Genomic DNA, 26,249 nt, shown 5'->3' with positions numbered 1-26,249 from the left:
CCTCAGTTTCTTAGAGTCCATAGTCTTTCATGGTTTGTCTCCCCCTCCGATTTCCCGCCCTTCATTTTTCCCCTCCTGCTATCTTCTTCTTCTTCTTCTTCTTTTTTTTTTTTAACATGTAATGCATTCTTTCTTTCAGGGGTACAGGTCTATGATTCAGCAGTCTTACACAATTCACAGCGCTCACCATAGCACATACCCTCCCCAATGTCTATCACCCAGCCACCCCATCCATCCCACCTCCCACCACTCCAGCCACCCTCAGTTTGTTTCCGGAGATTAAGAATTCCTCATATCGGGTATTATGCTGAGCGAAATAGGTCAAACAGAGAAAGACATGTATCATATGACCTCACTGATAGGAGGAATTCTTAATCTCAGAAAACAAACTGAGGGTTGCTGGAGTGGGGGGTGGGGTGGGAGGGATGGGGTGACTGGGTGATAGACACTGGGGAGGGTATGTGCTCTGGTAAGCGCTGTGAACTGTGCAAGACTGTTGAATCTCAGATCTGTACCTCTGAAACAAATAATGCAATATATGTTAAGAAAGAAAAAAGAAGAAGAATGTAGCAGGAGGGGAAGAATGAAGGGGGGGAAATCGGAGGGGGAGAAGAACCATGAGAGACGATGGACTCTGAAAAACAAACTGAGGGTTCTAGAGGGGAGGGGGGTGGGAGGATGGGTTAGCCTGGTGATGGGTATTGGGGAGGGCACGTTCTGCATGGAGCACTGGGTGTTATGCACAAACAATGAATCATGGAACACTATATCTAAAACTAATGATGTAAGGTATGGGGATTAACATAACAATAAAAAAATTAAAAAAAAGAATTCTTCATATCAGTGAGATCATATGTTACATGTCTTTCTCTGATTGACTTATTTCGCTGAGCATAATACCCTCCAGTTCCATACACGTCATTGCAAATGGCAAGATTTCATTCCTTTTGATAGCTGCATAATATTCCATCGTATATATATACCACATCTTCTTTATCCATTCATCTGTCGATGGACATCTTGGCTCTTTCCATAGTTTGGCTATTGTGGACATTGCTGCTATAAACATCAGGGTGCACGTACCCCTTCGGATCCCTACATTTGTATCTTTGGGGTAAATACCCAGTAGTGCAATTGCTGGATCATAGGGTACCTCTATTTTCAACTTTTGGAGGAACCTCCATACTGTTTTCCAGAGTAGCTGCACCAACTTGCATTCCCACCAACAGTGTAGGAGGGTTCCCCTTTCTCTGCAGCCCCGCCAACATCTGTCGTTTCCTGACTTGTTAATTTGAGCCATTCTGACTGGTGTGAGGTGGTATCTCATTGAGGTTTAGATTTGGATTTCCCTGATGCTGAGCGATGTTGAGCACTTTTTCATGTGTCTGTTGGCCTTTTGGATGTCTTCTTTGGAAAAGTGTCTGTTCATGTCTTCTGCCCATTTTTTGATTGGATCATTTGTTCTTTGGGTGTTGAGTTTGATAAGTTCTTTATAGATTTTGGATACTAGCCCTTTATCTGATACGTCATTTGCAAATATCTTCTCCCATTCGGTTGATTGTCTTTTGGTTTTGTTGACTGTTTCTTTTGCTGTGCAAAAGCTTTTTCTCTTGATGAAGTCCCAATAGTTCATTTTTGCCCTTGCTTCCCTTGCCTTTGGTGATGTTTCTAGGAAGAAGTTGCTGCGGCTGAGGTCGAAGAGGTTGCTGCCTGTGTTCTCCTTTAGGATTTTGATGGACTCCTATCTCACATTGAGGTCTTTCAACCATTTTGAGTCTATTTTTGTGTGTGGTGTAAGGAAATGGTCCAGTTTCATTCTTCTGCACGTGGCTGTCCAATTTTCCCAACACTATTTGTTGAAGAGACTTTTTTCCATTGGACATTCTTTCCTGCTTTGTCAAAGATTAGTTGACCATAGAGTTGAGGGTCCATTTCCTGGCTCTCTCTTCTGTTCCATTGATCTATGTGTCTGTTTTTGTGCCAGTGCCATACTGTCTTGATGATGACAGCTTTGTAATAGAGCTGGAAGTCCAGAATTGTGATACTGCCAGCTTTGCTTTTCTTTTTCAACATTCCTCTGGCTATGCGGGGTCTTTTCTGGTTCCATACAAATTTTAGGATTATTTGTTCCATTTCTTTGAAAAAAGTGGATGGTATTTTGATGGGGATTGCATTGAATGTGTAGATTGCTCTAGGTAGGATTGATATCTTCACAATATTTGTTCTTCCAATCCATGAGCATGGAATGTTTCTCCATTTCTTTGTGTCTTCCTCAATTTCTTTCATGAGTATTTTATAGTTTTCTGAGTACAGATCCTTTGCCTCTTTGGTTAGATTTATTCCTAGGTATCTTATGGTTTTGGGTACAATTGTAAATGGGATCGACTCCTTAATTTCTCTTTCTTCTGTCTTGTTGTTGTTGTATAGGAATGCCACTGATTTCTGTGCATTGATTTTACTTCCTGCCACTTTACTGAATTCCTGTATGAGTTCTAGCAGTTTTGGGGTGGAGTCTTTTGGGTTTTCCACATAAAGTATCATATCATCTGCAAAAAGTGAGAGTTTGACTTCTTCTTTGCCAATTTGGATGCCTTTGATTTCTTTTTGTTGTCTGATTGCTGTGGCTAGGACTTCTAATACTATGTTGAATAGCAGTGGTGATAGTGGACATCCCTGCTGTGTTCCTGACCTTCGGGGGAAAGCTCTCAGTTTTTCCCCATTGAGAATGATATTCGCTGTGGGCTTTTAATAGATGGGTTTTATGATATTGAGGTATGTTCCCTCTATCCCTGTGCTCTGAAGAGTTTTGATCAAGAAAGGATGCTGTACTTCATCAAATACTTTTTCTGCATCTATTGAGAGGATCATATGGTTCTTGTTCTTTCTTTTATTAATGTATTGTATCACGATTGATTTGTGGATGTTGAACCAACCTTGTAGCCCAGGGATAAATCCCACTTGGTTGTGGTGAATAATCCTTTCATAATACATTCTTATAATTGTTAGTATTTCTTTGGTGTTGGTTGTGATTTCTCCTCTTTCATTCATGATTTTATTTATTTTGGTCATTTCTCTTTTCTTTTTGATAAGTCCGGCCAGGGGTTTATCAATCTTGTTAATTCTTTCAAAGAACCAGCTCCTAGTTTTGTTGATCTGTTCTACTGTTCTTTTGGTTTCTATTTCATTGATTTTTGCTCTGATCTTTATTATTTCTCTTCTCCTGCTGGGTTTAGGCTTTATTTGCTGTTCTCTCTCCAGCTCCTTCAGCTGTAGGGTTAGGTTGTGTATTTGAGACCTTTCTTGTTTCTTGAGAAAGGCTTGTATTGCTATATACTTTCCTCTTAGGACTGCCTTTGCTGCATCCCAAAGATTTTTTAACAGTTGTGTTTTCATTTTCATTTGTTTCCGTGATTTTTTTAAATTCTTCTTCAATTTCCTTGTTGACCCATTCATTCTTTAATGCTCTTTAGCCTCCATGTATTTGAGTTCTTTCCGACTTTCCTCTGATTGAGTTCTAGTTTCAAAGCATTGTGGTCTGAAAATGTGCAGGGAATGACCCAATCATTTGGTACTGGTTGAGACCTGATTTGTGACCTAGGATGTGATCTATGATAGAGAATGTTCCATGAGCACTAGAGAAGAATGTGTATTCTGTTGCTTTGGGATGGAATGTTCTGAATATATCTGTGAAGTCCATTTGGTCCAGTGTGTCATTTAAAGTGTTTATTTCCTTGTTGATATTTTGCTTAGATGATCTGTCCATTTCAGTGAAGGGGGTGTTATTGTTGTCAATGTGTTTCTTTGCATTTGTTATTAATTGGCTTATATAATTGGCTGCTCCCAATTTAGGGGCATAGATATTTACAATTGTTAGATCTTCTTGTTGGATAGACCCATTAAGTAGGATATAGTGTCCTTCTCATCTCTTATTATAGTCTTTGGTTTAAAATCTAATTTGTCTGATATAAGGATTGCCACCCCAGCTTTCTTTTGGTGTCCATTAGCAGGGTAAATGGTTTTCCACCCCCTCACTTTCAATCTGGGGGTGTCTTTGGGTCTAAAATGAGTCTCTTGCAGACAGCATATCGATGGGTCTTTTTTTTTTATCCAATCTGATAGCCTTTGTCTTTTGATTGGGGCATTTAGCCCATTTACATTCAAGGTAACTATTGAAAGATATGAATTTAGTGCCATTGTATTGCCTGTAAGGTGACTGTTACTGTATATTGTCTGTGTTCCTTTCTGGTCTGTGTTACTTTTAAGCTCTCTCTTTGCTTAGAGGATCCCTTTTAATATTTCTTGTAGGGTTCGTTTCGTGTTTGCAAATTCCTTTAGTTTTTATTTGTCCTGGAAGCTTTTTATCTCTCCTTCTATTTTCAATGACAGCCTAGCTGGATATAGTATTCTTGGCTGCATGTTTTTCTCATTTAGTGCTCTGAATATATCATGCCAGTCCTTTCTGGCCTGTCAGGTCTCTGTGGATAGGTCTGTTGCCAATCTCATGTTTCTACCATTGTAGGTTACATATCTCTTCTCCCAAGCTCCTTTCAGGATTTTCTCTTTGTCTCTGAGACTCGTAAGTTTTACTATCAGATGTCAGGGTGTTGACCTATTTTCATTGATTTTGAGGGGGTTTCTCTGTGCCTCCTGGATTTTGATGCCTGTGTCCTTCCCCAAATTAGGGAAGTTCTCTGCTATAATTTGCTCCTATATACCTTCTGCCCCTCTCTCTCTTTCTTCTTCTGGGATCCCAATTATTCTAATGTTATTTTGTCTTATGGTATTGCTTAGCTCTCGAATTCTGCCCTCATGATCCAGTAGTTGTTTATCTCTCTTTTTCTCAGCTTCTTGATTCTCCATCATTTGGTCTTCTGTATCACTAATGTGCTCTTCTGCCTCATTTATCCTAGCAGTTAGATAAGCCTCCATTTTTGATTGCACCTCATTAATAGCCTTTTTGATTTCGACTTGGTTAGATTTTAGTTCTTTTATTTCTCCAGAAAGGGTTTCTCTGATATCTTCCATGTTTTTTTCAAGCCCAGCTAGTATCTTTAAAATCATCATTCTGAACTCTAGTTCCAACATCCAACTAATGTCCGTATTGATTAGGTCCCTGGCAGTCAGTACTGCCTCTTGTTCTTTTTGTTGAGGTGATTTTTTTCCGTCTTGTCATTTTGTCCAGAGGAGAATAGATGAATGAGAGAACAAAATGCTAACAGGGTAACAGTGACCCCAGAAAAATATACACTAAATGAATCAGAAGAGACCTGAAACTGGGGGGAAAGAAAGAAGAAAGAAAAAAAAAAATGAAAAAGAAAAATATGAAAAACAAACAAACAAAAAAACAGAATATGATCAAATATGATCAGGCCGGTGCATAGATCAGTGCCACACACTAGATTTTGGTCGTATTTTGGTCTGTTAGAAGAAAGTGCCTCCCAAAATTTTAAAAAAAGAAAAGCTTATATATGTACAAAAATAAGGGTAAATACGATGAAGGGATGGAATATGACTGTAAAGATGAAAATTATAAAAGATTTTATAAAAAGAATGATAAGAAGTTGGTTGAAAAAACAAAGAAGAGGATTAAAAAAAAGGGGGGGATAGAATGTGATCAGGCAGGAGAGTAGAACAAAGCCATACAGTAGAGATTTAGGGTATATTTTGATCTGTTAGAAGAAACTATATCCCAAAATTTTAAAGAGAGAACAACTTTATATATATATATACCAAAAATAAGGTTAACTACTCTGAAGGGATAGAATATGACTCTAAAAATGAAAAATAAAAAATATTTTTTAAAAAAGGGATTGATAAGATGTTGGTTGAAAAAGGGAAAAAGAAAAATTCAAAAAAAAAAAAGTAAAAGACAAAAAAGAAAATTAAAAAAATTAACTTTGAAAGACTAAAGAATCATGGTGAAAAAGCCTTGAATTCTATGTCCAGTATTACCCTAGTGCTGGAGTTCTGCCACTCTCATTGATCGGTAAACTTGGTCTTGGCTGGCTGTTCTTGCTGATCAACCTGGAGTGGGGCCTGTTGCCATGGTTCCCAAATGTCTTTGCCGGAGGTGGAATTGCCCTGCCCTTGCTGGGGCGGGCCTAAGTAATCTGCTCGATTTTGCTCTCGGGAGCTTTTGTTCCCTGCAAGCTTTCTGTACAGCTTTGGAGGACAAGAGTGAAAATGGCGGCCTCCCAATCTCCACTCCAGAGGAGGCGAGAGCTCGGGCCCCCACTCCTCAGTGAGCCCCCAGAGAAAAGCAGTCAATCACTCCTGTGTCCTCCGTCTTCAGTCGCACTCCGTGCTCACCCAGCCTGTGACCGAGCGTTTCTATCTGTGGCACCTGACTCTGTGTGGAGTCTCTAAACCCAGCACATCCCTGTGGTGCGCTCCGGCGCCTCTCCTCCCCGGGAGAGGAAGGGGAATCTCCCCGGATATGCCGCTTGTTGGGTCCCTGCTGGAGGAGCAGTGGCCTGACTGTGCCGCGGATCATGGTTTATGGCAACCCCGAGCTGAGAGCCTGCCCCTCAGCTCCGTCTCTGCAGCCGGCTTCCCCACTTTGATACCTGGGAGCTCTGCTGCACTCAGGCACTCCTGGTCTTTTTGTGACCCCGAGGGTCCTGAGACCACACTGTCCCAGTGAGGGTTCCACCTCCCGCTTAGCCACTGGAGCAACGTCCCTCAGCGGAGCCGACTTCTAAAAGTTCCGATTTTGTGCTCCGCGGCTCTATCACTTGCCAGAAGTGGTGGACGGAGGCCTCCTCCCCCGCCGTCTATCTTCCCGAGTATCGCCTCAGATTCACTTCTCCACACATCCTACCTTCCAGAAAGTGGTCGCTTTTCTGTTCAGAGAGTTGCTGCTATTCTTTTCTTTGATCTCTTGTTGAGTTTGTAGGTGTTCAGAATGGTTTGACACCTATCTAGCTGAATTCCTGGGACCAGATGAAATTTAGGTCTCCTACTCCTCTGTCATCTTGTTCCTCCCACCTCCAGATACTGTAATGTTTAAGAGATAGATGAGACCACCCAGATTTGGATTTCCCCTTTGCCACTTACTATCTGTGTGATGTTAGCTAAATTTTTTTTTAACAACTCCATGCCTCAGTTGTCTCATCAGTAAATGAGAATAGTAGTTCCCTACCAAGTATGGGTGTTTTGATGAGTAACTAATTTACTGTGGTTACATGGTGCTCAATAACTTATCTTTTTGTTGTTGTTGATATTGGTTAGGAGGTTTGAGGAAAAAAGAGTCAAGAATGATTTACACGTTTTTGGCTAGATCAGGTCTTAAAGAGGTAAGAAATACTTTGATGATGAGTGGTTTTAAGGATGGAATTCAGTGGTTCAGTCTTGTCCATGACAAATTTAAGGCATCTATTAGATGACCTGGATCATGCAGGATCAAGTGATTGATGGGACTTGTATGTGGACCTTTCAATTTTAACATCTGCCCCCTTTCCACTCTCTGAGAGGCAGAATAACTGAGTGAGTATGAGCAAAGATGCTGTAGTCAAATTGCCTGTGTCTGAATTCTAGCTCTGCTGTTAGCTAGCTCTCTATCCTTGGTAAGTTACTTAAGCTTTCTTTGCATCAGTTTTGTTATCTGGAAAATGGAAATAATAGTTTGTTATTATAAATTAATCGTTTGTTAGAACAGTGCCTTGCACATAGAATGTTGAGTGTTATGTGAAGTGTTTGTTGCTATGGTTGGTACTTTCCTATCCTGAATATTGCTACAGAAATGAAAAGAAGATTCAAGAAAAGAAGATTCATAGTTTATGAGTTAAAGATTAACAGGATTTTGATGACAAATTGGATATGGAGGGTAAGAAACAGGAGTCAAAGATGATTCTGACATTCTGAGCTGGAGTGAGCCTGTTTGGGGTGGAGGTAGGATTGGTGAGGAGTTGAGTTCAGGAACTTTTAACTTTGGAAATAGCCAAGAGAAAATGTCTAGAAAGCAGTTAAAAATATGGGCACTAGAACTCAAGAGAAAGTTCAAGACTAGAAACATAAATATGAAATGATCTGCTTAGAGGTGATAATTAAAGCTACCAGAGTGATTGAGTTTGGTGAGAGAGACAAAGAAAGAGAAAGAAGTGGAATGAGAAGACCAAGGACTGAAGTGTGAGGATTTCCATCTCTAAAGGCAAAGTAGGTTAGATGGCGGAATGTAGAATTATAGAGGCAAGAAAATTAAAAGGTAAGAAGATAGCTATAGTCTGTGTTTGAGAAATAAAAGGAGAGAAAATTGGAAAGTGGTTAAGTCACCTGAAGATTTCTTTTAAAAGATGTTTGGAATTCTTTGGAGAAGAACTAGCCATACAAAAATGGGGTAATGGATGGTCCTCATGTCTTAGAATGGTGGAAACCAATGAGATTTAGGGCAACTTAGGTATTAAAGCAAATCTCAACAAGGAAGAGAGGAGCAGCTGTCCTAGGATAGATGTGAAAATAGTAAATACAACTGCAGTAAGTTTTAGTGCCTTTATTTTTGTTAGGTGTCAAAACTGTGCCTAGCACTTTGTTCCTCCCTAAATCCTCAGCAATTCTCTGAGATAAGGACAATTATTATATTCTCTGCAGAATTGGAAACCACCTAAATGTCCATCAAAATAAACATTCCTTAAATAAAGTATGGTATGTCCATGTAATATAATGTCCTGCAGCCATTTTTTTTAAAAAATTAGGTCTATACTACCAAAGAAAGGTATCAGTGAAATACTTTCACATGATAATAAACACATATTTGAAAGCTTGTCTGTTGTCCGTCTGTCCCAGGACACTCTAAACTCCTCATGGAGGGACACTGGGTTGTATTTATCTTGTAACATCAGGGTCTAGCATAGGGCTTGTATATTAGAATGCCTTAACTATTGATCAAATGAATGAGTACATAAATATATGTGAAATGGAGAGCACCATACCATACAGGCCTTGAGTATGTATATGCATACATACACATGTGTGTGTGTGTGTGTGTGTGTGTGTGTGTACTTATGAACCTAAAAGGAGAAAATATTATAGTAATATTAAGGGAAATACCATCCAGAAATAGAAAATATTAATTACTGTTAGGAAGTTTTCAGAGAGACTTCATGGGTTTAGACAAAATGTTGGTGCTTTGAAGAAAATGGTGAAAACAGAGAAAAGATGGTTCCAGCTTTGGCAGTGAGAGGAAGGGAGCAACCGAGGTGGGACTACCCATGCCGAATTCTTTCTGGGGTATAAATAGGGTGCAGTGTCCCCTATGGGCTATGGTAAAGGCCTAAGATCATCATAGAAGTTTTGTGAATTTTAACTTTCCGAAATGCTGAGGTTTTACAATGAAAGAATTCTTCAGCCATGTAGTAGTCTCCTAACCAAATACTTAGTATGATTCAATATGTGTAGTGGGCATTTCAGATCTGAGTACTCTGTCATACAAGTAAAGACATTATCATAAAAGGTCTGTGATTCAAAAAAAAGATACCAATTTGCCAATTAGGATCTGTAAGCTGCCTTATTTATTGTTATTGAAATGTTATCTGCATTCTTGTATATGTATTCATTTGCTTTTTATTTAAGAATCCATAATTGTACTGAAGATTGTGGATAATTTGCCCACTCTAAGCTTACTTCTTTTGATGAAGTAAATAATAGATTTCATCTGAGAGAAATAGGCTTAATGTATTCATTTGGTGTTACAAATCTTGATGAGACTGTGAATAATTAATTTTTTCTCATTCTTCTGAGTAACATTAACTTTTAAGGTCTTCATCAAATAAAAATAGAATTTATGGCATTTTTAATGTGTATTTTTGTTGGGTTGTTATATCATATTTTCTCTTATATATTCATTTAAATCACATGGAAGTCTGCCTGAAATGGCATTTTCACGATGATTCTGGGAACCATCCTTTTGATTGTATGATATTTACTGCTGATATATGTATTCTGGTGTTTCTTGCTTTCCATCATACATAAATTCTAGTGACATATTGAATACCATAGAGGGGAACTGACTGATGGTAAATCAGATATTTTATAGCATACTATTGGGAATGTTGGATTCATTACTATAAAGAAATTACATTTGATCAGTATTTTTAGAGCTTCCTAATACTGTAATTTATTGATACTTCTTAATGGTCTCTGTTAATACAGGCTTAAAATTGGGTTCATTTTAACAATGTGTAATATATGCTATAGTGAATCTTTTCCACACATACACGAAAAGAGTAGCAAATATCCAACAGTATCTTTGATTAGAACTATCAAGCCCAACAGCTTGTATTTAATGAACACAGTGTTAGTTACATAGTCAACTGGGTAGTTCATTCTCTACTATAGGAACTATATATTAGAATAAAGCTATTTTGATATAAATGATGCCAAAGGAAAATTGGCTAAGAAGAAAGGAATAGCCTTATATGTGTTAAGATGTCAAATGAACAATTTTAACTCACAATCATTTTTTTACAGAGAATACAGAAGTTGGGTTTTTATTTTTAGTTCCTTCTCTTCCCTTCAGAGTTAAATGGCGGAAAATGACTCTCAGTCCCCAAACTACTCTTATGCGTCATTCAAAATAGGCCTGACAGGCTAGCCCTTCTGGTAGGGGTGAGATTTATGGTTTTCCATTCCTTGGTGTTCCATTACTCTGTCTACACCATCAAATTGATTAGTAGGCAGTGGAGAGCAAGGAAAGAGAGGTGACTGCATGGAGCCAGTAGGTGTCCATCATTTTAATGAACTACTTAGAGATGGTTAATATTGTCCTTGATTCTCATTGTAGCTGATGATGACCAGATCTTTTAAAATGTTTCTCCCCCCCCCCTTATTCTGTATTACAGGGCCCACTGGAAAATGATTTGGTAGTTCATGTAGCACTCATAGCAGAAAGCCAACGGTATGAAATCCAGATGGGTGGCGTGTTCCTTTGGGAGGAAAGGAGGGGGGCTTACTGCTTTATGTTGCAATATTGAGTATGGTGGTAGGGATTAATTTCACAGACCCCTTGACAGGGTTTCAAGGATGTCAGTAATGTTACTTTAAGTGCCAGAAAAACATTCTTTTCATGTTTAAAAATAATTTTGTTTTAGTTGATGTGAATATTAAAGACTATGTGACCTGTGCCAGTGTTGCCTGGGGTGTAGTTTTGAGAAGTTAGTGCAACGAATACTGGGAATTCCCAAAATCAGTGCTTACTCTTTCTGCCAGCCCCCAGAGCTCCCACCTGATGCCTTGTGAAGAACCCCAGAGGGCCTCTAGATCCCAGCACAGATGGCATATTACTCACGTTGATAAATTAAAATGTTCTCCAAGCTAGCGTAGTCTCCTTCCTCCCCTCCTCCTCCTCCACCATTCTCCACATTCTACATGCATTGCCTAAAAATGTCTCTTGCTTTTTCCCTGTATCCTTTAGCCTTCAAGTTTTCCTCAACACGTATGGTATTCAGACTCAAACTCCTCAACAGGTGGAACCCATTCAGATTTGGGCTCAGCAGGAGCTGGTGAAAGTAAGTGATTCTACTTTACTGTCGACTTTGTGGAGGTGCTAGAGCATGATGATTAGACTTAGTTTACAGTCAGGTAGCATAGTTAAAATCTGATTCTGAGATAGTGTCATTAATCCAAAAGTCTTTCTAATTAAGTTGAGAAACCTACCTTATCAGACGTTGTTACTAAAAAAAACCCTGCATTGTGTGTGTATACATTATATTCATAGGTCTTATTGATTCTTACTTCTAAAGTCTATTACTGACCTAGACTGGGCACTTAAATAACAAATTAACCTGAATTTTCGTACCTTGTGTGTAAAATTAACCTTTACATTGGATTTGATAATTTTCCCTTAATTAACTATTAAAGGAAATTTCTCATCTAAATATTTATTGGTAATAACTACTTCCCTTTTTTTTTGCCTTACTGTTTAGAGTCTGAAGTAATTCCCACCCTTTTGGTTTGCTCGGTCTTAAAGTAACATCTGAGTTTATTTTTGATGCGGTTACATACCTATTTAGACTGGATTAAAAGGTGACTTTGGGGGCCTTTTGCATGTACTGCTCTGCAGATGGATTCAGAAATGCCTGTTTAGGAATATTCCTGCCCATTCGGGACAGAAAATTGTTGACTTCCACATTTATTTATTTATTTATTTATTTTTAAAGATTTTTATTTATTTATTTGAGACAGCAAGAGTGAGAGAGAGAGAGAGAGAGAGAGCATAAGCAGGGGGGAGGGATAGAGAGAGAGGGAGAAGCAGACTCCCCACTATGCAGGGAGCCCGATTCCACCAGTTATTTATAAACCACTTTAACTTAGTAATTGTTAAAAACAATACAGGAACAAACTCTGAAGTGTTTGATGTAAGTGATTAGAATTTTCTCTCTCAAATAATCAAGATTAGCTCAGTTAGGGTGATACAAACTTTTGTGGTCAAAGCCTTGATGGTACAACAAGGAATTAAAGCTTAGAGAAGTGAGGTGCACATTGCATGGGAGGAGACAGGGCCTCAGAGTGTCACTGCTGATCAGACTGGACCCTATCCATTGTCAACAAAACCAGAACCTGGGTGTCAGATCACCCAGAGTACCAGCACTTTGAAAGCTCTTAAACCTCCTATAACAAATTTAGAGCTCTTTTCCCCTCTGATTAAAGAGGTAAGGCTGAAAATGCAAGGATCCCTAGAGTAGGTAACGCTTTGAAATCACGCAAAGATGTAAATGGGTTTTGTGGTAGAAGAGGAGAGAGAACTGAGGATTCACGAAGCAAGGAGAGGAGGCAGCATGAAGTGGAGAAAATCTAAGGCTCTAACACTCTATCATTACTGGCTATATTTGCTGATACACTTTTTATGGTCCCTCACTGAAAGCTCCAGAGAATAGTAACAAAGATTATTGTTCTTTGATAAACATGTGCTCAAAGCAAATAAACCTGACTCCATTTTTTTCAGGCCTAATTTATATTGCAACTTTTTTATGGTAGGTGAATCTGTACTCTACTAGACAACATGTAGTCAAGATTTAAAAGATAAGCATGGCTTCTGGCATTTTATTCATTCATTCATTAGTGAACACCTGCTGTGTGCAGAATTTTGTGTGGGGCACTCAGATAAAATGGCTCTGTGCTCTGTCCCTGTTCTCAGTAAACTCTGAGTCTACTGGTATGAAAGGAAAAATAGTTGATTACAATCCACCTTGATTAGTGCTATAATAGATGTTTATACAAGGTGCTATGGAGGTGGTAGGAAGCATTCCATTAAGACTAAGGTGAAGACTTGGGGCACCTGGGTGGCTCAGTCGGTTAAGCGTCGGACTCTTGGTTTCAGCTCAGGTCATGATCTCAGGGTCATGGATCAAGCCCCGAGTCAGGCTTTACACTGTGGAGCCTGCTTAAGAATCTCTCTCTCGGGGCGCCTGGATGGCTCAGTCATTAAGCGTCTGCCTTCACCTTAGGTCATGATCCCGGGGTCCTGGGATTGGGCTCCCTCCTCAGCAGGAAGCCTGCTTCTCCCTCTCCCACTCCCCCTGCTTGTACTCCCTCTCTCGCTATCTCTCTCCCTGTCAAATAAATAAATAAAATCTAAAAAAAAAAAAAAAAGAATGTCTCTTTCTCTCTCCCTCTCCCTCTCCCTCTGCCCCTCCCCTCAACTAGTGCATATGCACATGTACTCTCTCTCAAAAAAAATAAAAAATAAAATAAAAATAAAATAAATTGAAAGAGTAAGGTGAAGACTTCTAACAGGACCTGACTTCTTTTATGTTTTGTTGTTTTAAAGATGTTGTGAACAAATGGTGTGAACAAATGGGTATGTGGTATGGGTAAAACGAGATTTGGAGCCAAGAGTCCAACTTCCCTAAACATGTGTCAAGATAGAAGATTCTCTGTTGTTACCGCCTCTGTGTTCCAAGCTAGCTGCTTGTGGGGATTCAGCCTCTAAGATATACTTCCTAGTATATTGCTTCTTATAAGCCCATCTTTAAAAAACAATAATTCGTATGTAGTTAACATACAGTGTTATATTAGTTTCAGGTTTATAATACAGTGATTCAACAGTTCCATATATTATACAGTGATAAGCCCACCTTTTAAAAGTGAAAGTGTTCCTTCAAATCTTAGTTAATACACATATTCTTATGCCAGTGGTTAATCTTTCTGTTCTGAGGAGCTGTACCCTCCTTCAGCTCGCTTAACAGTCTATGAGAGCAGACAGCTGAGAGCAGGCCTTATACTGTGTGTAATTAGTGTTTCATGATGTGGTGACTGTGGTATGATTTGCTTCATGGGGGAGATGAATATAGTGTGATCTAGAATGAAGTTCTGTTGTTTAGGCATTACTATATACTATTTCAGTGGATTAAATGGTGTGCATGTGTCCCCCCCCCCACAATGTGGGGACAGTATTATCCACACCCTGGAATGTGGGGAGCATTCCAGGTCTGTCTACATAATTGTCATAGACCTGCTGTACCTTGGTTCAGAAAATTAAGGAAAATCCTTTCACTGTAATAGAGTAGTATTTAAAGGAGATCTAGATCGGTACATTTTAACTTGTACATGGTTAATTGATCACTTGTCCAAAAGAAGAAATCTAAAATAGTTTAGACATACATTTAATTCTGAAAATTTGAAAATATTTGAGAGAAAGGGGGCTCCATCTAGTGTAGTGTGCTATAGTTTCAGTGCAGTTATATATCCTAATGCTTATAGGGTACTTTTTCTGGCCAGTTGACCATGTCTAAAATGAGAGTCATTATTACAGAGTCAGTATTCACAGCCGGGTAGCTCAGGAGGACATTCAGTTGCTCCCTCATTCATCTATCAGGTATTTCCTGAGCACCAGCTCTGTGTCAGGCACAGTGCCAACCAACTGAAGGTATGCTATTCTCTAGGAACCTAGCAATGCAGAAGGAGAAAGAGACACAGAGCTAACTGTGACATGGGCCTGTACTCTGTAGCGGAATGACCAGAGACCTCTGGTGATGACATTAATTTTGTGTACAATGAGGTTGATAATTGAAGTCAGTTCAGAGGAAAACAGATTAGATGTCTACCTCTCATCAAATAGAAAAATAAATTCCAGACAGATTAAAGATTCACATTTTTTTTTTTTAAATGATATAAACAAAATCACTAGCAGAAAAAATAGAAGAGCAGTTTACAACTGTTTGGAGTGAAAGTCCATTCTTAGAATAATGCCAGTACTAAAAAAGCCTTTAAGGAAATGATTGACAAATTTAACTAAATACAGCTGACGATGGGATAAACAACCTGGCACATCAGAAGTGCTTGTGAAATTTCCTAGTAGGAAAATGTTTAGATTGAAATAACACATGCTGAAATGATGTTTGACCTACTATGCAGTCATTCTCACAGTTCGTAACAACATTGAAGATGAGCAAACTGGGTAAAATATTTATACAAAGGGTAATATTCTTAACATACCAAGATCTCTTACAAATCAAAAAGAATGAGAAATACCCAATAGAAAAGGGAACAAGTGAGGTAAGTCAATCAGAGAAAGACATGTATCATATGATCTCACTGATATGAGGAATTCTTAATTTCAGGAAACAAACAGGGTTGCTGGAGTGGTTGGGGGGTAGGAGGGATGGGGTGGCTGGGTGATAGACATTGGGGAGGGTATGTGCTATGGTGAGCACTGTGAGTTGTGTAAGACTGATGAATCACAGACCTGTACCTCTGAAACAAATAAAACATTATATGTTAAAAAGAAAAAGAAAAAGGAAGATAGTAGGAATGGAAATCAGAGGGGGAGACGAACCATGAGAGTCTATGGACTCTGAGAAACAAACTGAGGGTTCTAGAGGGGAGGGTGGGGGGGGATGGGTTAGCCTGGTGATGGGTATTGAGGAGGGCACATTCTGCATGGAGCACTGGGTGTTATGCACAAACAATGAATCATGGAACACTACATCAAAAACTAATGATGTAATGTATGGTGATTAACATAACATAATAAAATTAAAAAAAAGAAAAGGGAACAAATGGAAAAATTTATAGAACATACCAGTAGCCATTAAATATATGGGAAAATGTTCAACCATAAAATATTTGAATACAGTAGTTTAAAACTAAGATGAACTGTCATTTTGACCCAAGAGAGTAACAAAAAAGGCCTATGCACTGTTAATGCTAATATAAATTGGTCCACTGTTTCTACAAGGTGACCAACCTGGCAGTATGTTTCAAAGAAAACATATTCTCTTTGATCCAGCAAGTCTAAGAAATTATTCTGCAGAAATAATAGTACAGTGTCCAGAGATGTTTATTGAATTGCTTTTGAAATAACAAAAAGTTGGGAACTACCTACATCAAGGAATGGGTATTAAATAGGGTAAGAAGGCGTCTTATTGGGTGAAGTGCTCAGCTTTGGCACTGATTACCTTCTAATTCATTCCAAATCCATCTGTTTTTACTTTGTAGAAATTCTAGAAGTTTCTGTTCCACTGTGGCACCTTTTTCTGTTTTCCAGTAGTTAGTGCTACAGGTATTTTTAGAGGTCTTTATATCTCTTCAGTCATTTCAACACTGAAATGTAGAGTACATGCATAGACTCAGTCTACCATCTTGAAACTGGAACACCACAATACTGTTTTAACAAGTCGGACACCAAACAGATACATATATATAGTTTATGAACCCGTTTATGTAAATATATGCACATATTGATATATGTGTGTAATATGAGTATATATTCATCTATATACTTTTAAAAATCTGTAACCCTGTACATCAGGTGTTTTTTAGGGCTCACACAATAAATTATACTTCCTTCAATATATACCAAAGTGCAAGAGTTGTTACCTATGGAATTGTGAGAGTAAACAGGACCATTCACTTGGAGCACATGGCTTAAATTTTTCAGAAAATTCATATAATCAGAAAAATCAATAAAGACATTTCCATTTTGTTGGGAAATACTTGAAGGTGGGAATCTAGTAGGAGATGTGAGGCCCTGAATTTTAAAACTTTAGCCAGTTTTTTTTTTTTTTAAATCACACAGGAAGCATTTGTCTCTTTGTGTTCTTTTATGAATTGGACAGAGCCATGCAAGTTGTACATTTGACAGCACAAGAACAATGTCAGATTTTAGGATGTTGCTAAGTAGATCTGCAAAGATTTGCTCTCAAATCTCTCAGTGCCCCCAAATCTAAGTTGACATCATTGGCTAGCTTGTTTTCCTAGCAAGTCTATTGAGTAAGGTTTCCCTGGCCACTTTTCCTCTGGAAAGATCAGAAATTAGCAGGGCTTTAGTCAGGGGGTATAAAGGGGCCAAAAAGGAAAGCATGGATTCTTCTTGCCTGACTGGTTTATAAATTTATGTCTTACAGGCTTATTTCCACCTGGGAATCAATGAAAAATTAGGACTCTCCGGAAGGCCAGATAGGCCCATTGGCTGCCTCGGTACATCAAAGGTGCTCATAAAATTTCCTTGTGGAGCAGTGTTCAGATTATAATACCACAGAATGAAATGATGTTTGACCTGCTTTGCATCCATTCTCACATTTTATTATATACTTGGGCTGGTTATCTGAATTATCATTTTCTACAAGTAAATCTTACTGTTTGTTTTGTGTGATATCACAGAAGTCTTCTAGCAAAGAATAAGCATCGCACTCCTATATTATTTCTGAACATTGTAAGGTACCTGATTATGACAGTATTTATTCAGAGGCTTTTTCTATCACAGTAGAGGTAGACTACTCTTTAGTATACTGATCTTATTGATCCAATCAAGAAACATTGAAATTTCTTAATCAGTTTTAATTTTTATTAGGACTTATGCTACTGTACATTTGCCTTTGGTCCTGTTTTGTACTTTTTTAATTATGTCTTACAGATTTATCGCATTCTAGGAAAGACTGTGGTTTGTTACCCTATCATCTTCGACCTAAGTGATTTCTACATGTCTCAAGATGTTTTACTGCTGATAGATGACATAAAGGTAGCTTCAGAACCCCTTTTTATTGAAATTGGATGACTGGGTTTCTCCTGATTTTATCATATGTTATTAAATTGAGTGCTCATGGGTGTCTGTGACACTGTGTTAACACGGTGTAAAATATGAAAGTAAAACAACATCTGCATGGCTTTGGAGAAAGTTAAATTGCTTGCAGCATTAGAATAATAGATGGAGTATGTCTTACGTAAAGTTGTATGACTTTGCTTGATAGACCATTCTACAAATGGAATGAAAAGATACAGTTTATAAAGCAGAGGGGAAACCGTTTGGAAACCATGTTCATATGACAGCAGTAGTTTATCTCTTTTTGAAAAAAAGTTGAGTTAGCAAAATAATTTTATTTATGAAGAATGTCAAGTAAAACTTCAACTAACTCATAACATCTAGTCAGTTAAAATCTCCTCCACTCCCTTTTCCATTTGCAGAGAAGAGAAGCTTAGAGTCATGGTTTAGAGCATGAAGTCTGGAGCCAGATTACATTTGTTAAGATCTTGGCTCTACTGTCTATTTACCAGCTATGTGATCTTGGGCAAGTTACTTAACTTCTCTGTGTCTCTCTTTTCTCATCTGTATAACTGAATAATAATAGGGATATTCTGAGAATTAAATGAGTTAATGTATATAAAACACGCAGAATAGTACTTGACATATGGTGAAGTGTTATGTAAGTCTTTGATATGATGACAATGATGATGACAAGAGTAGAAATTGAGTCAAAAAAGAACTCTCTCCACATTTCCGATGGTCTGTATAGATTCAGTCTAGTTTCTTCTACCTGCTGTAATAAATGCACAGTAATGTGGGATGAGGATTAATCTTCTGGATGACAACCCTGGATTGATTTTTCCTCCCTGGGACCACTTTTTTTTTCTTCTTTAAGTATTTATTTTAATTCTAGTTAGTTAACATACAGTGTTATATTAGTTTCAGATGTAGAATATAGTGATTCAACAATTCCATACATCACCTGGTGCTCATCGCGACAAGTGCACGCCTTAATCCCCATCACCCATTTCATCCTCCTACCCACCACCCCAGGGACCATTCTTAAACTGTATTCATTAGGCCACCAAAAAAGAAGCAGGCTTAAAATATATGTAATCTGATTACTTTTAAGAACAAAGTTTGAAATCAATAAAGTTTTAAACTTAACTTTGTATATATTCATACTTGTATATATGTTTGTATCAGAATATTTCTACCCCTGTAGTTTATATTATCCAGGGTTTGACTGTGAATTATCTTCATATATCAGAGTTTTGTTGGCTCTTTGCCACAAATGGTTAAACATCCTGATTGGCTCAGATACAGTGCCATTTCATTCTGCCTCATTCTTATGTTTTGATAGAATGCACTACAGTTCATTAAGCAATACTGGAAAATGCATGGACGTCCACTTTTCCTTGTTCTCATCCGGGAAGACAATATACGGTAGGTTGATAAAAGAAGTGAGGTGCACCCATCTCACCCCCTTTAACATTATGAACCCTTTAGAAGCAGGGCCTCCTACTGTTTTTATGTCTCTGTCAGCATGTGGCAGAGAGACTTGCATATGTGAAGGATATTTAGTATTAAACTTTTTATTTCTCATTCTGTTATTAATAATGCACCTTTTGTTTGTTTATATTTTTTAGAGGTAGCCGATTCAACCCCATATTAGATATGTTAGCATCCTTTAAAAAGGGAATAGTTGGAGGAGTCAAAGTTCATGTTGATCGTCTACAGGTAATCTTTTGAATTTCAGTGTGTTTCTGTTTCAGGACAATTAATACACAGATATATATAATACACAGCTGTATTTCTTAATATATGTTCTGTTTAAGGTTTTTGTCTTAAGAGTTTATTCCTTGCCTACCTTCCTATTCCTGTTGTAACCATCCTGTTTATTTTATCCCTTCAGTCTTGTGCTTGAACAATTGCAGTGGTTTCCCAACCAGAATTTTAGACTTTAATACCTCATCTCCAACCTCTGTTTTGCAGTTGAGGAAGCTGGGATCCAGAGTGGTGAAGTGACCTGCCTAACTCCCTGGTCCAAGTTACCTAACTCCCTGGTCCAGTGTTCTTTTCCCTGCTTCACAGTAACATCCAATCTGGAGATGATCCTTGTTTGATTCAGGACCTCACAACATTATCTTCATAACTCCTAAATGACAGAAGCCCCTTGTGGTTCCCTATTAGCCAGAACAGCCTCCCCACCCACAGTTATCTTCTACTAAACACTCTTTGTGCTTCAGCCAATACAAGTTAATTACTGTATTCTGACTTTGTGAGGTTCTGCCCCTCTGCTCATGCCATTTCCTCTATCTGGAATATCCTTCATTCTTTCAAGATGTCTGCACTTTAAAATCTTACCAAACTTCAGGGCCAGTTCTGCAAAATCACCTAGACCAAATATAACACCACTCTTCTGGAACATCCTTTTATGACCTTTAACATGAACTGCTCAGATTGTAGTCTGTCATGGACTTGAGTGCCTTATTTTCTACAAAATTTTTGATTATCTCATAGAGTCTTTCATGTAGTAGTTTCTCAATATTGAGTAAGAAAGAGGAAAATTTATAGAGGGAGCTATGTAGGTAAATGTTACAAATGGCATGTTTACATACTCATTCCGCTAGTGCTTGTGTTTTGTATACTTGATTGTTTTTTATCTAAATTTTTTATCTTTTCCCCCTTATTTTCTGTCGCTTTCTGTTGCTATTCTATTGTCTTTTTGTCATGCTTTCTGGAAAAATTTCTTTCATATTTATCATGCAGCTTCTCTGTTAAGTTTTATATCTTGGCTATCATGTTTTTAATTCTCCCTTTTCATAGTATCATGTTCTTATCTTCTGGATATTATTTTTTATCTTTCTAAGATTATTCACTTGAGAGTTTTTGAAATTTTCTTCTTGCCTGATCTCTTTCAGGTTTCTTTTCTGTTTTTTTGTGCTCAGTCTTTCATGTTGGAAGCATTTGTCAGATGTGTGGTAATCTTTAGCTATCCATTCACTTTTAAGAATGAAAGAATAAGTTTATTGGAAGCTCTGTGTTTGGTAACAAGGATTCTTGTCACGATGATGTCATTTATCAGGTAGTCTGGTAGCAAGGGCTCTTTTTGTTGGGGGAAATCCCAGGTGCCAATATCTGGAGTTTTTTTCTCCTAGGCCCTTCAGTTTCCAAAATAAACATCTAACCTCCTGCCTGAAGAACATACGTTTTGCTTTCATATCCTGAGTACAGGGTTGGGGAAGGAGCCGGGGGGTCCCACTGTGTCTCCTGCTTTCTGCTGTGCCCTATACCCTCCCTTGAGTACAGTGTCTTTCACCAGAGAATAAGCTTCTTTTCATCTTGCAAAAGTGAAACTTTACACTTATTAAACAACAACCCTACATCACCCCACCCTAGCCTTTGTCTTCTCTTTAATATAGTAAATGAAAATGACACCAATATGCTTCTCTTTTTATTTCAAGCCCTTTCAAATTTCTTTAGCCCATGTTCCACAGTCTCTCTCATCACTGGGCCTCAACTTCCCTTCCTACCTCATCACCCAGGATCTTTCCATGCAGCTCATTACCAGCCCTGCTTTCCACTCCCCAAGTATACTGAATACTTTCAAAATCCCTGAATGTAATTGGAATTTTTTTCCTGCTCATGCTGTTATTCTATTCTAGAGTTGCCTTTCTCTCTTTTTTTTCCCTTCTAAATAATTTTATAATTTAGGTCAATGTCACCTCTTTAGTGAAGTCTCAAAGTTTGGAATTAATTTCTCATTCCAGTGTGTTTCTGTGGCATTTTGCTTGAACTTTTGCTATAGTTCTTAATTTAAGTGTAGCTAGTTTCTTGTGTCTGCTTCTCTCTGTGGATTGAAAACTTTTTCAGGCCAAGCTTGAGTCATCTCTGAATTCCCAGAGTGCTCTGCTCACTACTATACTCTCTTAGGAAAGGTATGAATATTGTTTCATTGATTCAACATATGTTGATTGAACTCCCTCTCTAGGCACTGGAGATAAAGTGGTGAAAAAAATATACAAGGTCCCTGATCTCATGGGACTTATTCTAGTGGGGGAACCAACCAAAAACAAAGCCAGGGAGCAATGCAGAATGATAGGATGGAGTGCAGTCTTAGGTAGGATGTTCAGCTGGAAAGGAACTTGGTGGGATATAATTAAGTATCACAGAGCAGGATACCAATATTATATTTCATCTGACATATATATAACAATGTTAAGTCATTTAATTACCATGAGAAGTAAAGTATTAATGGCTAGTACATTAATCATAAGTGTAATATTTTTTATAAAACTAATTTAGGAGCCTCTCTTAACCAACTGAATTTTTTTTATCAAAAGCTCTAGAGACTATTAATGGAATTTAGCATTTGCCTATTAACATTTACCATAGGGCGCCTGGGTGGCTCAGTTGGTTAAGCGACTGCCTTCGGCTCAGGTCATGATCCTGGAGTCCCTGGATCGAGTCCCGCATCGGGCTCCCTGCTCGGCAGGGAGCCTGCTTCTCCCTCTGACCCTCCCCCCTCTCATGTGCTCTCTCTCCCTCTCTCATTCTGTCTCAAATAAATAAATAAAATCTTTAAAAAAAAAACAAAACACACACATTTACCATATGGGCTTAATCAGTATATGGAGTGGGTAGGCTAATAATAGAAAATATTAAATCAAAATTATTTTTCTTATGTTTTCAGTATTAGCTATTAGATTTGGGCATCAAATAATTCTTGACTCTTCTCTTTCTTTCATATCCCACATTATTACAATCCATTATCAATTCTGGTTTTCTCTGCCCTCAGATTATATCCAGAATCTAACCACTTCCCATCATCTAACACTAACATCACAGCTCAGGTTACCATCATGCCTCGCCTAGATTTTTACAGCAGTCTCCAAAATTCCTACTGGCCATAAGACAGTTAGCATCTTCGTACTCTACCTGGTCATAAGGCAGTTAGATTATGTCACATATCATAAGCCTTTACTGACTTTCTCACTCATACAAAATGAAAACAAGCCAAACTCCTTCCAGTGGTCTTTACACTGTCCATGATCTGGACCTTTTTTTTCTGACTTCATCTCCTACCACGCTGTCCTGTCTACTGTACTCCATCCACACTCTTCTCCTTACTGCTCCTAAAACACACCAGGTATGCTTCTGCTTCAGGAACTTTGCACTTGCTATTCCCTCAGCCCTGCACATTCTTCCTTAAGATCCATATTGTTGACTACAGTCCTTCCTTCAGCCTCCGCTTACATGTCACTGTATGAGAAAAGTCTTTTCTGATCGCCTGTATAAAATGGCAAACCTGCCTCCTCCTACTCCCCTGCCCCAACACTTCTCATCCCCTACCCTTCTTATTTCTACTCTGTACTTAACATCATCTGACATAACATACTTAGTTTTTTGTTTGTTTATATTGTCTTCTTCCTACACACAGGTAAGGTCAATTTCAAGAGGGCAAGGATTTTGTGTATTTTATTCTTGCTATATCCCTAATACCTAGCAGAGTGCCTGGAATATGGTAGGTGTTCAATAAATATTTGTCTAACAAATAAGTCAACCAGAGAGCAAGATGTGTAGATCTCAGCCTGAATCTTAGGAAATATCACTCAGCGGACTTTTATTATGCTCAACACTGCTCTCTACCTAGGCACGGACTGCTCTCAGACCTTGACTGTTGCTGCCACATGAAAATGTGCAGATTGGTTGCATGTTTGGCCTTCCTCACTCAAACTCTGAAAGGAGGCTTTAGTATGATTGCTGGTAATATGTCTATCCTGACATTTGTAGTAGGTATTTGTTGATGATCTACTTTGTTTATGAGTTTCCACTAGAGGAGAAGGCAGCACAACTCTGGGTGGTTAGCCAACAAGTGCAACATTTCCTGTGTCATGTTGCTTCCTATTTGAAAAAAACAGTGAGAAAATTGAGAAAGTAATACATGTAAGACAGTTTTGATTGAAGAATTGCCTTATTTTTAAAATAATAATTTATGGTTTTTTTAATGCAGTACATTTCTCAGTTTTATCTGACAGTTCATCAGATAATTAGAAGTGACACATATTGCTAAAAAACCATTGTGGGTTATCATTCATTTATGCTCTTCACTATGAACCACTGACAAATAAAAACTGTGTTTGAGTTTGGCCTTATTTAGTGTGCTAACCTATAGTCAGGAACTAATGAAAAATAAAATGACCAGATATGGGTTGCCAGAATGTAGAGAAGGACTGGCCTCAGTAATCAACAACTTCCTGACCCTGAAAAACGGAGACTTGGCAGAGTATCCCATAACTGGATAGCCCTGAAATAGATCATGGTAACAGAATCCAACGTGCAATTTCACATCATCTTTTCTCAAGACAGTTTTAGTATTTCTTGTTGTTTTTTAATTTCAAACTATTTTTAACATGTTAATAGGTACTGAATTTTAATTCTAGCTTAAAAATAAATGCCCACAGTTCTCAGAACAGAGAGAAAATACAGTTCATCTCATGTTGACTTTCCTATTTATTATGACCCATGAACTTGTAGCATGATTTGTATGTTCTTTTTAAGAGGGTTTTGTTGTATATGCAAACCTGATTTTAGAATGCTCATTTAAGAAATTAAGAATTGTGTGGGGTGCCTGGGTGGCTCAGTTGGTTAAGCGACTGCCTTTGGCTCAGGTCATGATCCTGGAGTCCCAGGATCGAGTCCCACATCAGGCTACCTGTTCAGCAGGGAGTCTGCTTCTCCCTCTGACCCTCCCCTTCTCGTGCTCTCTCTCTCATTTTCTCTCTCTCTCTCAAATAAATAAAATCTTAAAAAAAAAAAAAGAATTGTGTGTACTTTTTAAAGTAAACTTTTTTTGAGTATTACATACTTACAGAAACATATATACACAGATCATAAGGGTATGGCTTCATGAATTTAAGAGTTGTGAATTTTTTCTCACATTTCAGACACTAATATCTGGAGCCGTAGTAGAACAACTTGACTTCCTACGAATCAGTGACACAGAAGAGTAAGTCCCTTTGGGTTAGTATTGGAAAAGCAGGAAACTAGAATTAGAAATGCAGGAAATCTGAAACTTTTTCTTTTAATTTCTAGGCTTCCAGAATTTAAGAGTTTTGAGGAACTAGAACTTCCAAAACATTCAAAAGTCAAACGACAAAGCAGTACCCCCAGTGCTCCTGAACTAAAACAGCAACCAGATATCGCCATTACTGAATGGAAGAACAAGTCCACCCACGAAATTCTTCAAAAACTGAATGTGAGGAAGATGTAATTCCCACATGGCTCTGAGTGAGGTTGGCAGAGCAGGAATTTTCAGGGCCAAGCCATATTTCTTTTGTCCTCTCAGAGAAGGTAGATGGAAGTGCCTGGAGGAAGAGGTAGACGGCCTCTCCATGGTAGAGGCACCAATGAGAGGTTGTTCTCATGGTCTAACATTAGCGTGGATGTCTTAAAGATGCTTAAGAAGTGTGGATGATTTGGGTTGCCTTGGGTATGAAGGTATTATATGAGCCATTGAAGAAGTTATGTCAGGAATAGTTGCCTTTGGGATCTCCAGACTTCTCATTTAGTACTCTCCCATCCTTTTCCCAACTTGGATCTTCTCTCTTATCCCTGTGTTTAGGTCTTAATGCTTGCTTTAAGTCTCTCCAGTCACTGAGAAAAGCAATCCTATGACCACATTCATATGAATATTATGTTAACAACCTAATACTTTACCTTCCTTAAGATTATTTGCATTTTAAAAGAGGTGGGGTGAGAGTGGGGTATAGTACTTATCCAAGGAAATGAAACTGTAATGATAGAACTAAAACACTGTGACATCTTGTTGGGCCGTATCACAAATTTGAGCATGTAGGTTGAATATATATCCTACCAGACATCTGTCCTTGTTATTGATTGACATTATCTATAGATCTCCATAAACATGAGTATGATATGGTAAGCATAAAGCACAAAGCACAGTGCCATAATGTATAAAAAGCACTCTATACATGTCCCCTCCTTTTATCTATCTCCTCATAACAGGTTGATAGCAACATGGTCTTTCATTAATGAATAAGCAAAGTCAAAAGGGGTGTTCTCAGAGTGGCAGAATCAAATATTAATCAAGTATTAATGCTTGTAGACAATATATTTTCTATCCATTGGTTATCTTATTTCCTGGAAGATTCGATTATTAAATATTGTATCAGGAAGCCAACCTGTCTACTCTCTGTCTCCAAGATACCTAAGATAAGGAGTTGTTTAATGTCATCTAATGCTTGGTAGTATATCAGTAACATTTTAT

At 38.2% G+C, this 26,249-nt stretch overlaps 1 protein-coding gene across 4 annotated transcripts in view; it reads left to right on the top strand.

Moving 5' to 3' along the window:
• The window catches only part of PHKB (phosphorylase kinase regulatory subunit beta), a 289,132-nt gene that overhangs the window by 225,421 nt on the left and 37,462 nt on the right, over window positions 1-26,249 (top strand). For all 4 annotated transcript variants that reach the window (XM_078062851.1, XM_078062849.1, XM_078062852.1 and 1 more), the window contains 8 exons: window positions 10,836-10,891; window positions 11,408-11,501; window positions 17,340-17,423; window positions 17,849-17,953; window positions 19,320-19,402; window positions 19,606-19,696; window positions 24,907-24,968; window positions 25,055-25,217. In XM_078062851.1, coding sequence (XP_077918977.1) covers window positions 10,836-10,891; window positions 11,408-11,501; window positions 17,340-17,423; window positions 17,849-17,953; window positions 19,320-19,402; window positions 19,606-19,696; window positions 24,907-24,968; window positions 25,055-25,217 — 738 coding nt within the window. The remainder of the gene's footprint in view (window positions 1-10,835; window positions 10,892-11,407; window positions 11,502-17,339; window positions 17,424-17,848; window positions 17,954-19,319; window positions 19,403-19,605; window positions 19,697-24,906; window positions 24,969-25,054; window positions 25,218-26,249) is intronic.

This window comes from Halichoerus grypus, chromosome 15, assembly GCF_964656455.1.
Source record: "Halichoerus grypus chromosome 15, mHalGry1.hap1.1, whole genome shotgun sequence".
NCBI classification, from domain to species: domain Eukaryota; kingdom Metazoa; phylum Chordata; class Mammalia; order Carnivora; family Phocidae; genus Halichoerus; species Halichoerus grypus.
The sequence above is the reverse complement of the archived record's forward strand: the minus strand, read 5'-3'. Positions and strand labels throughout refer to the sequence as shown.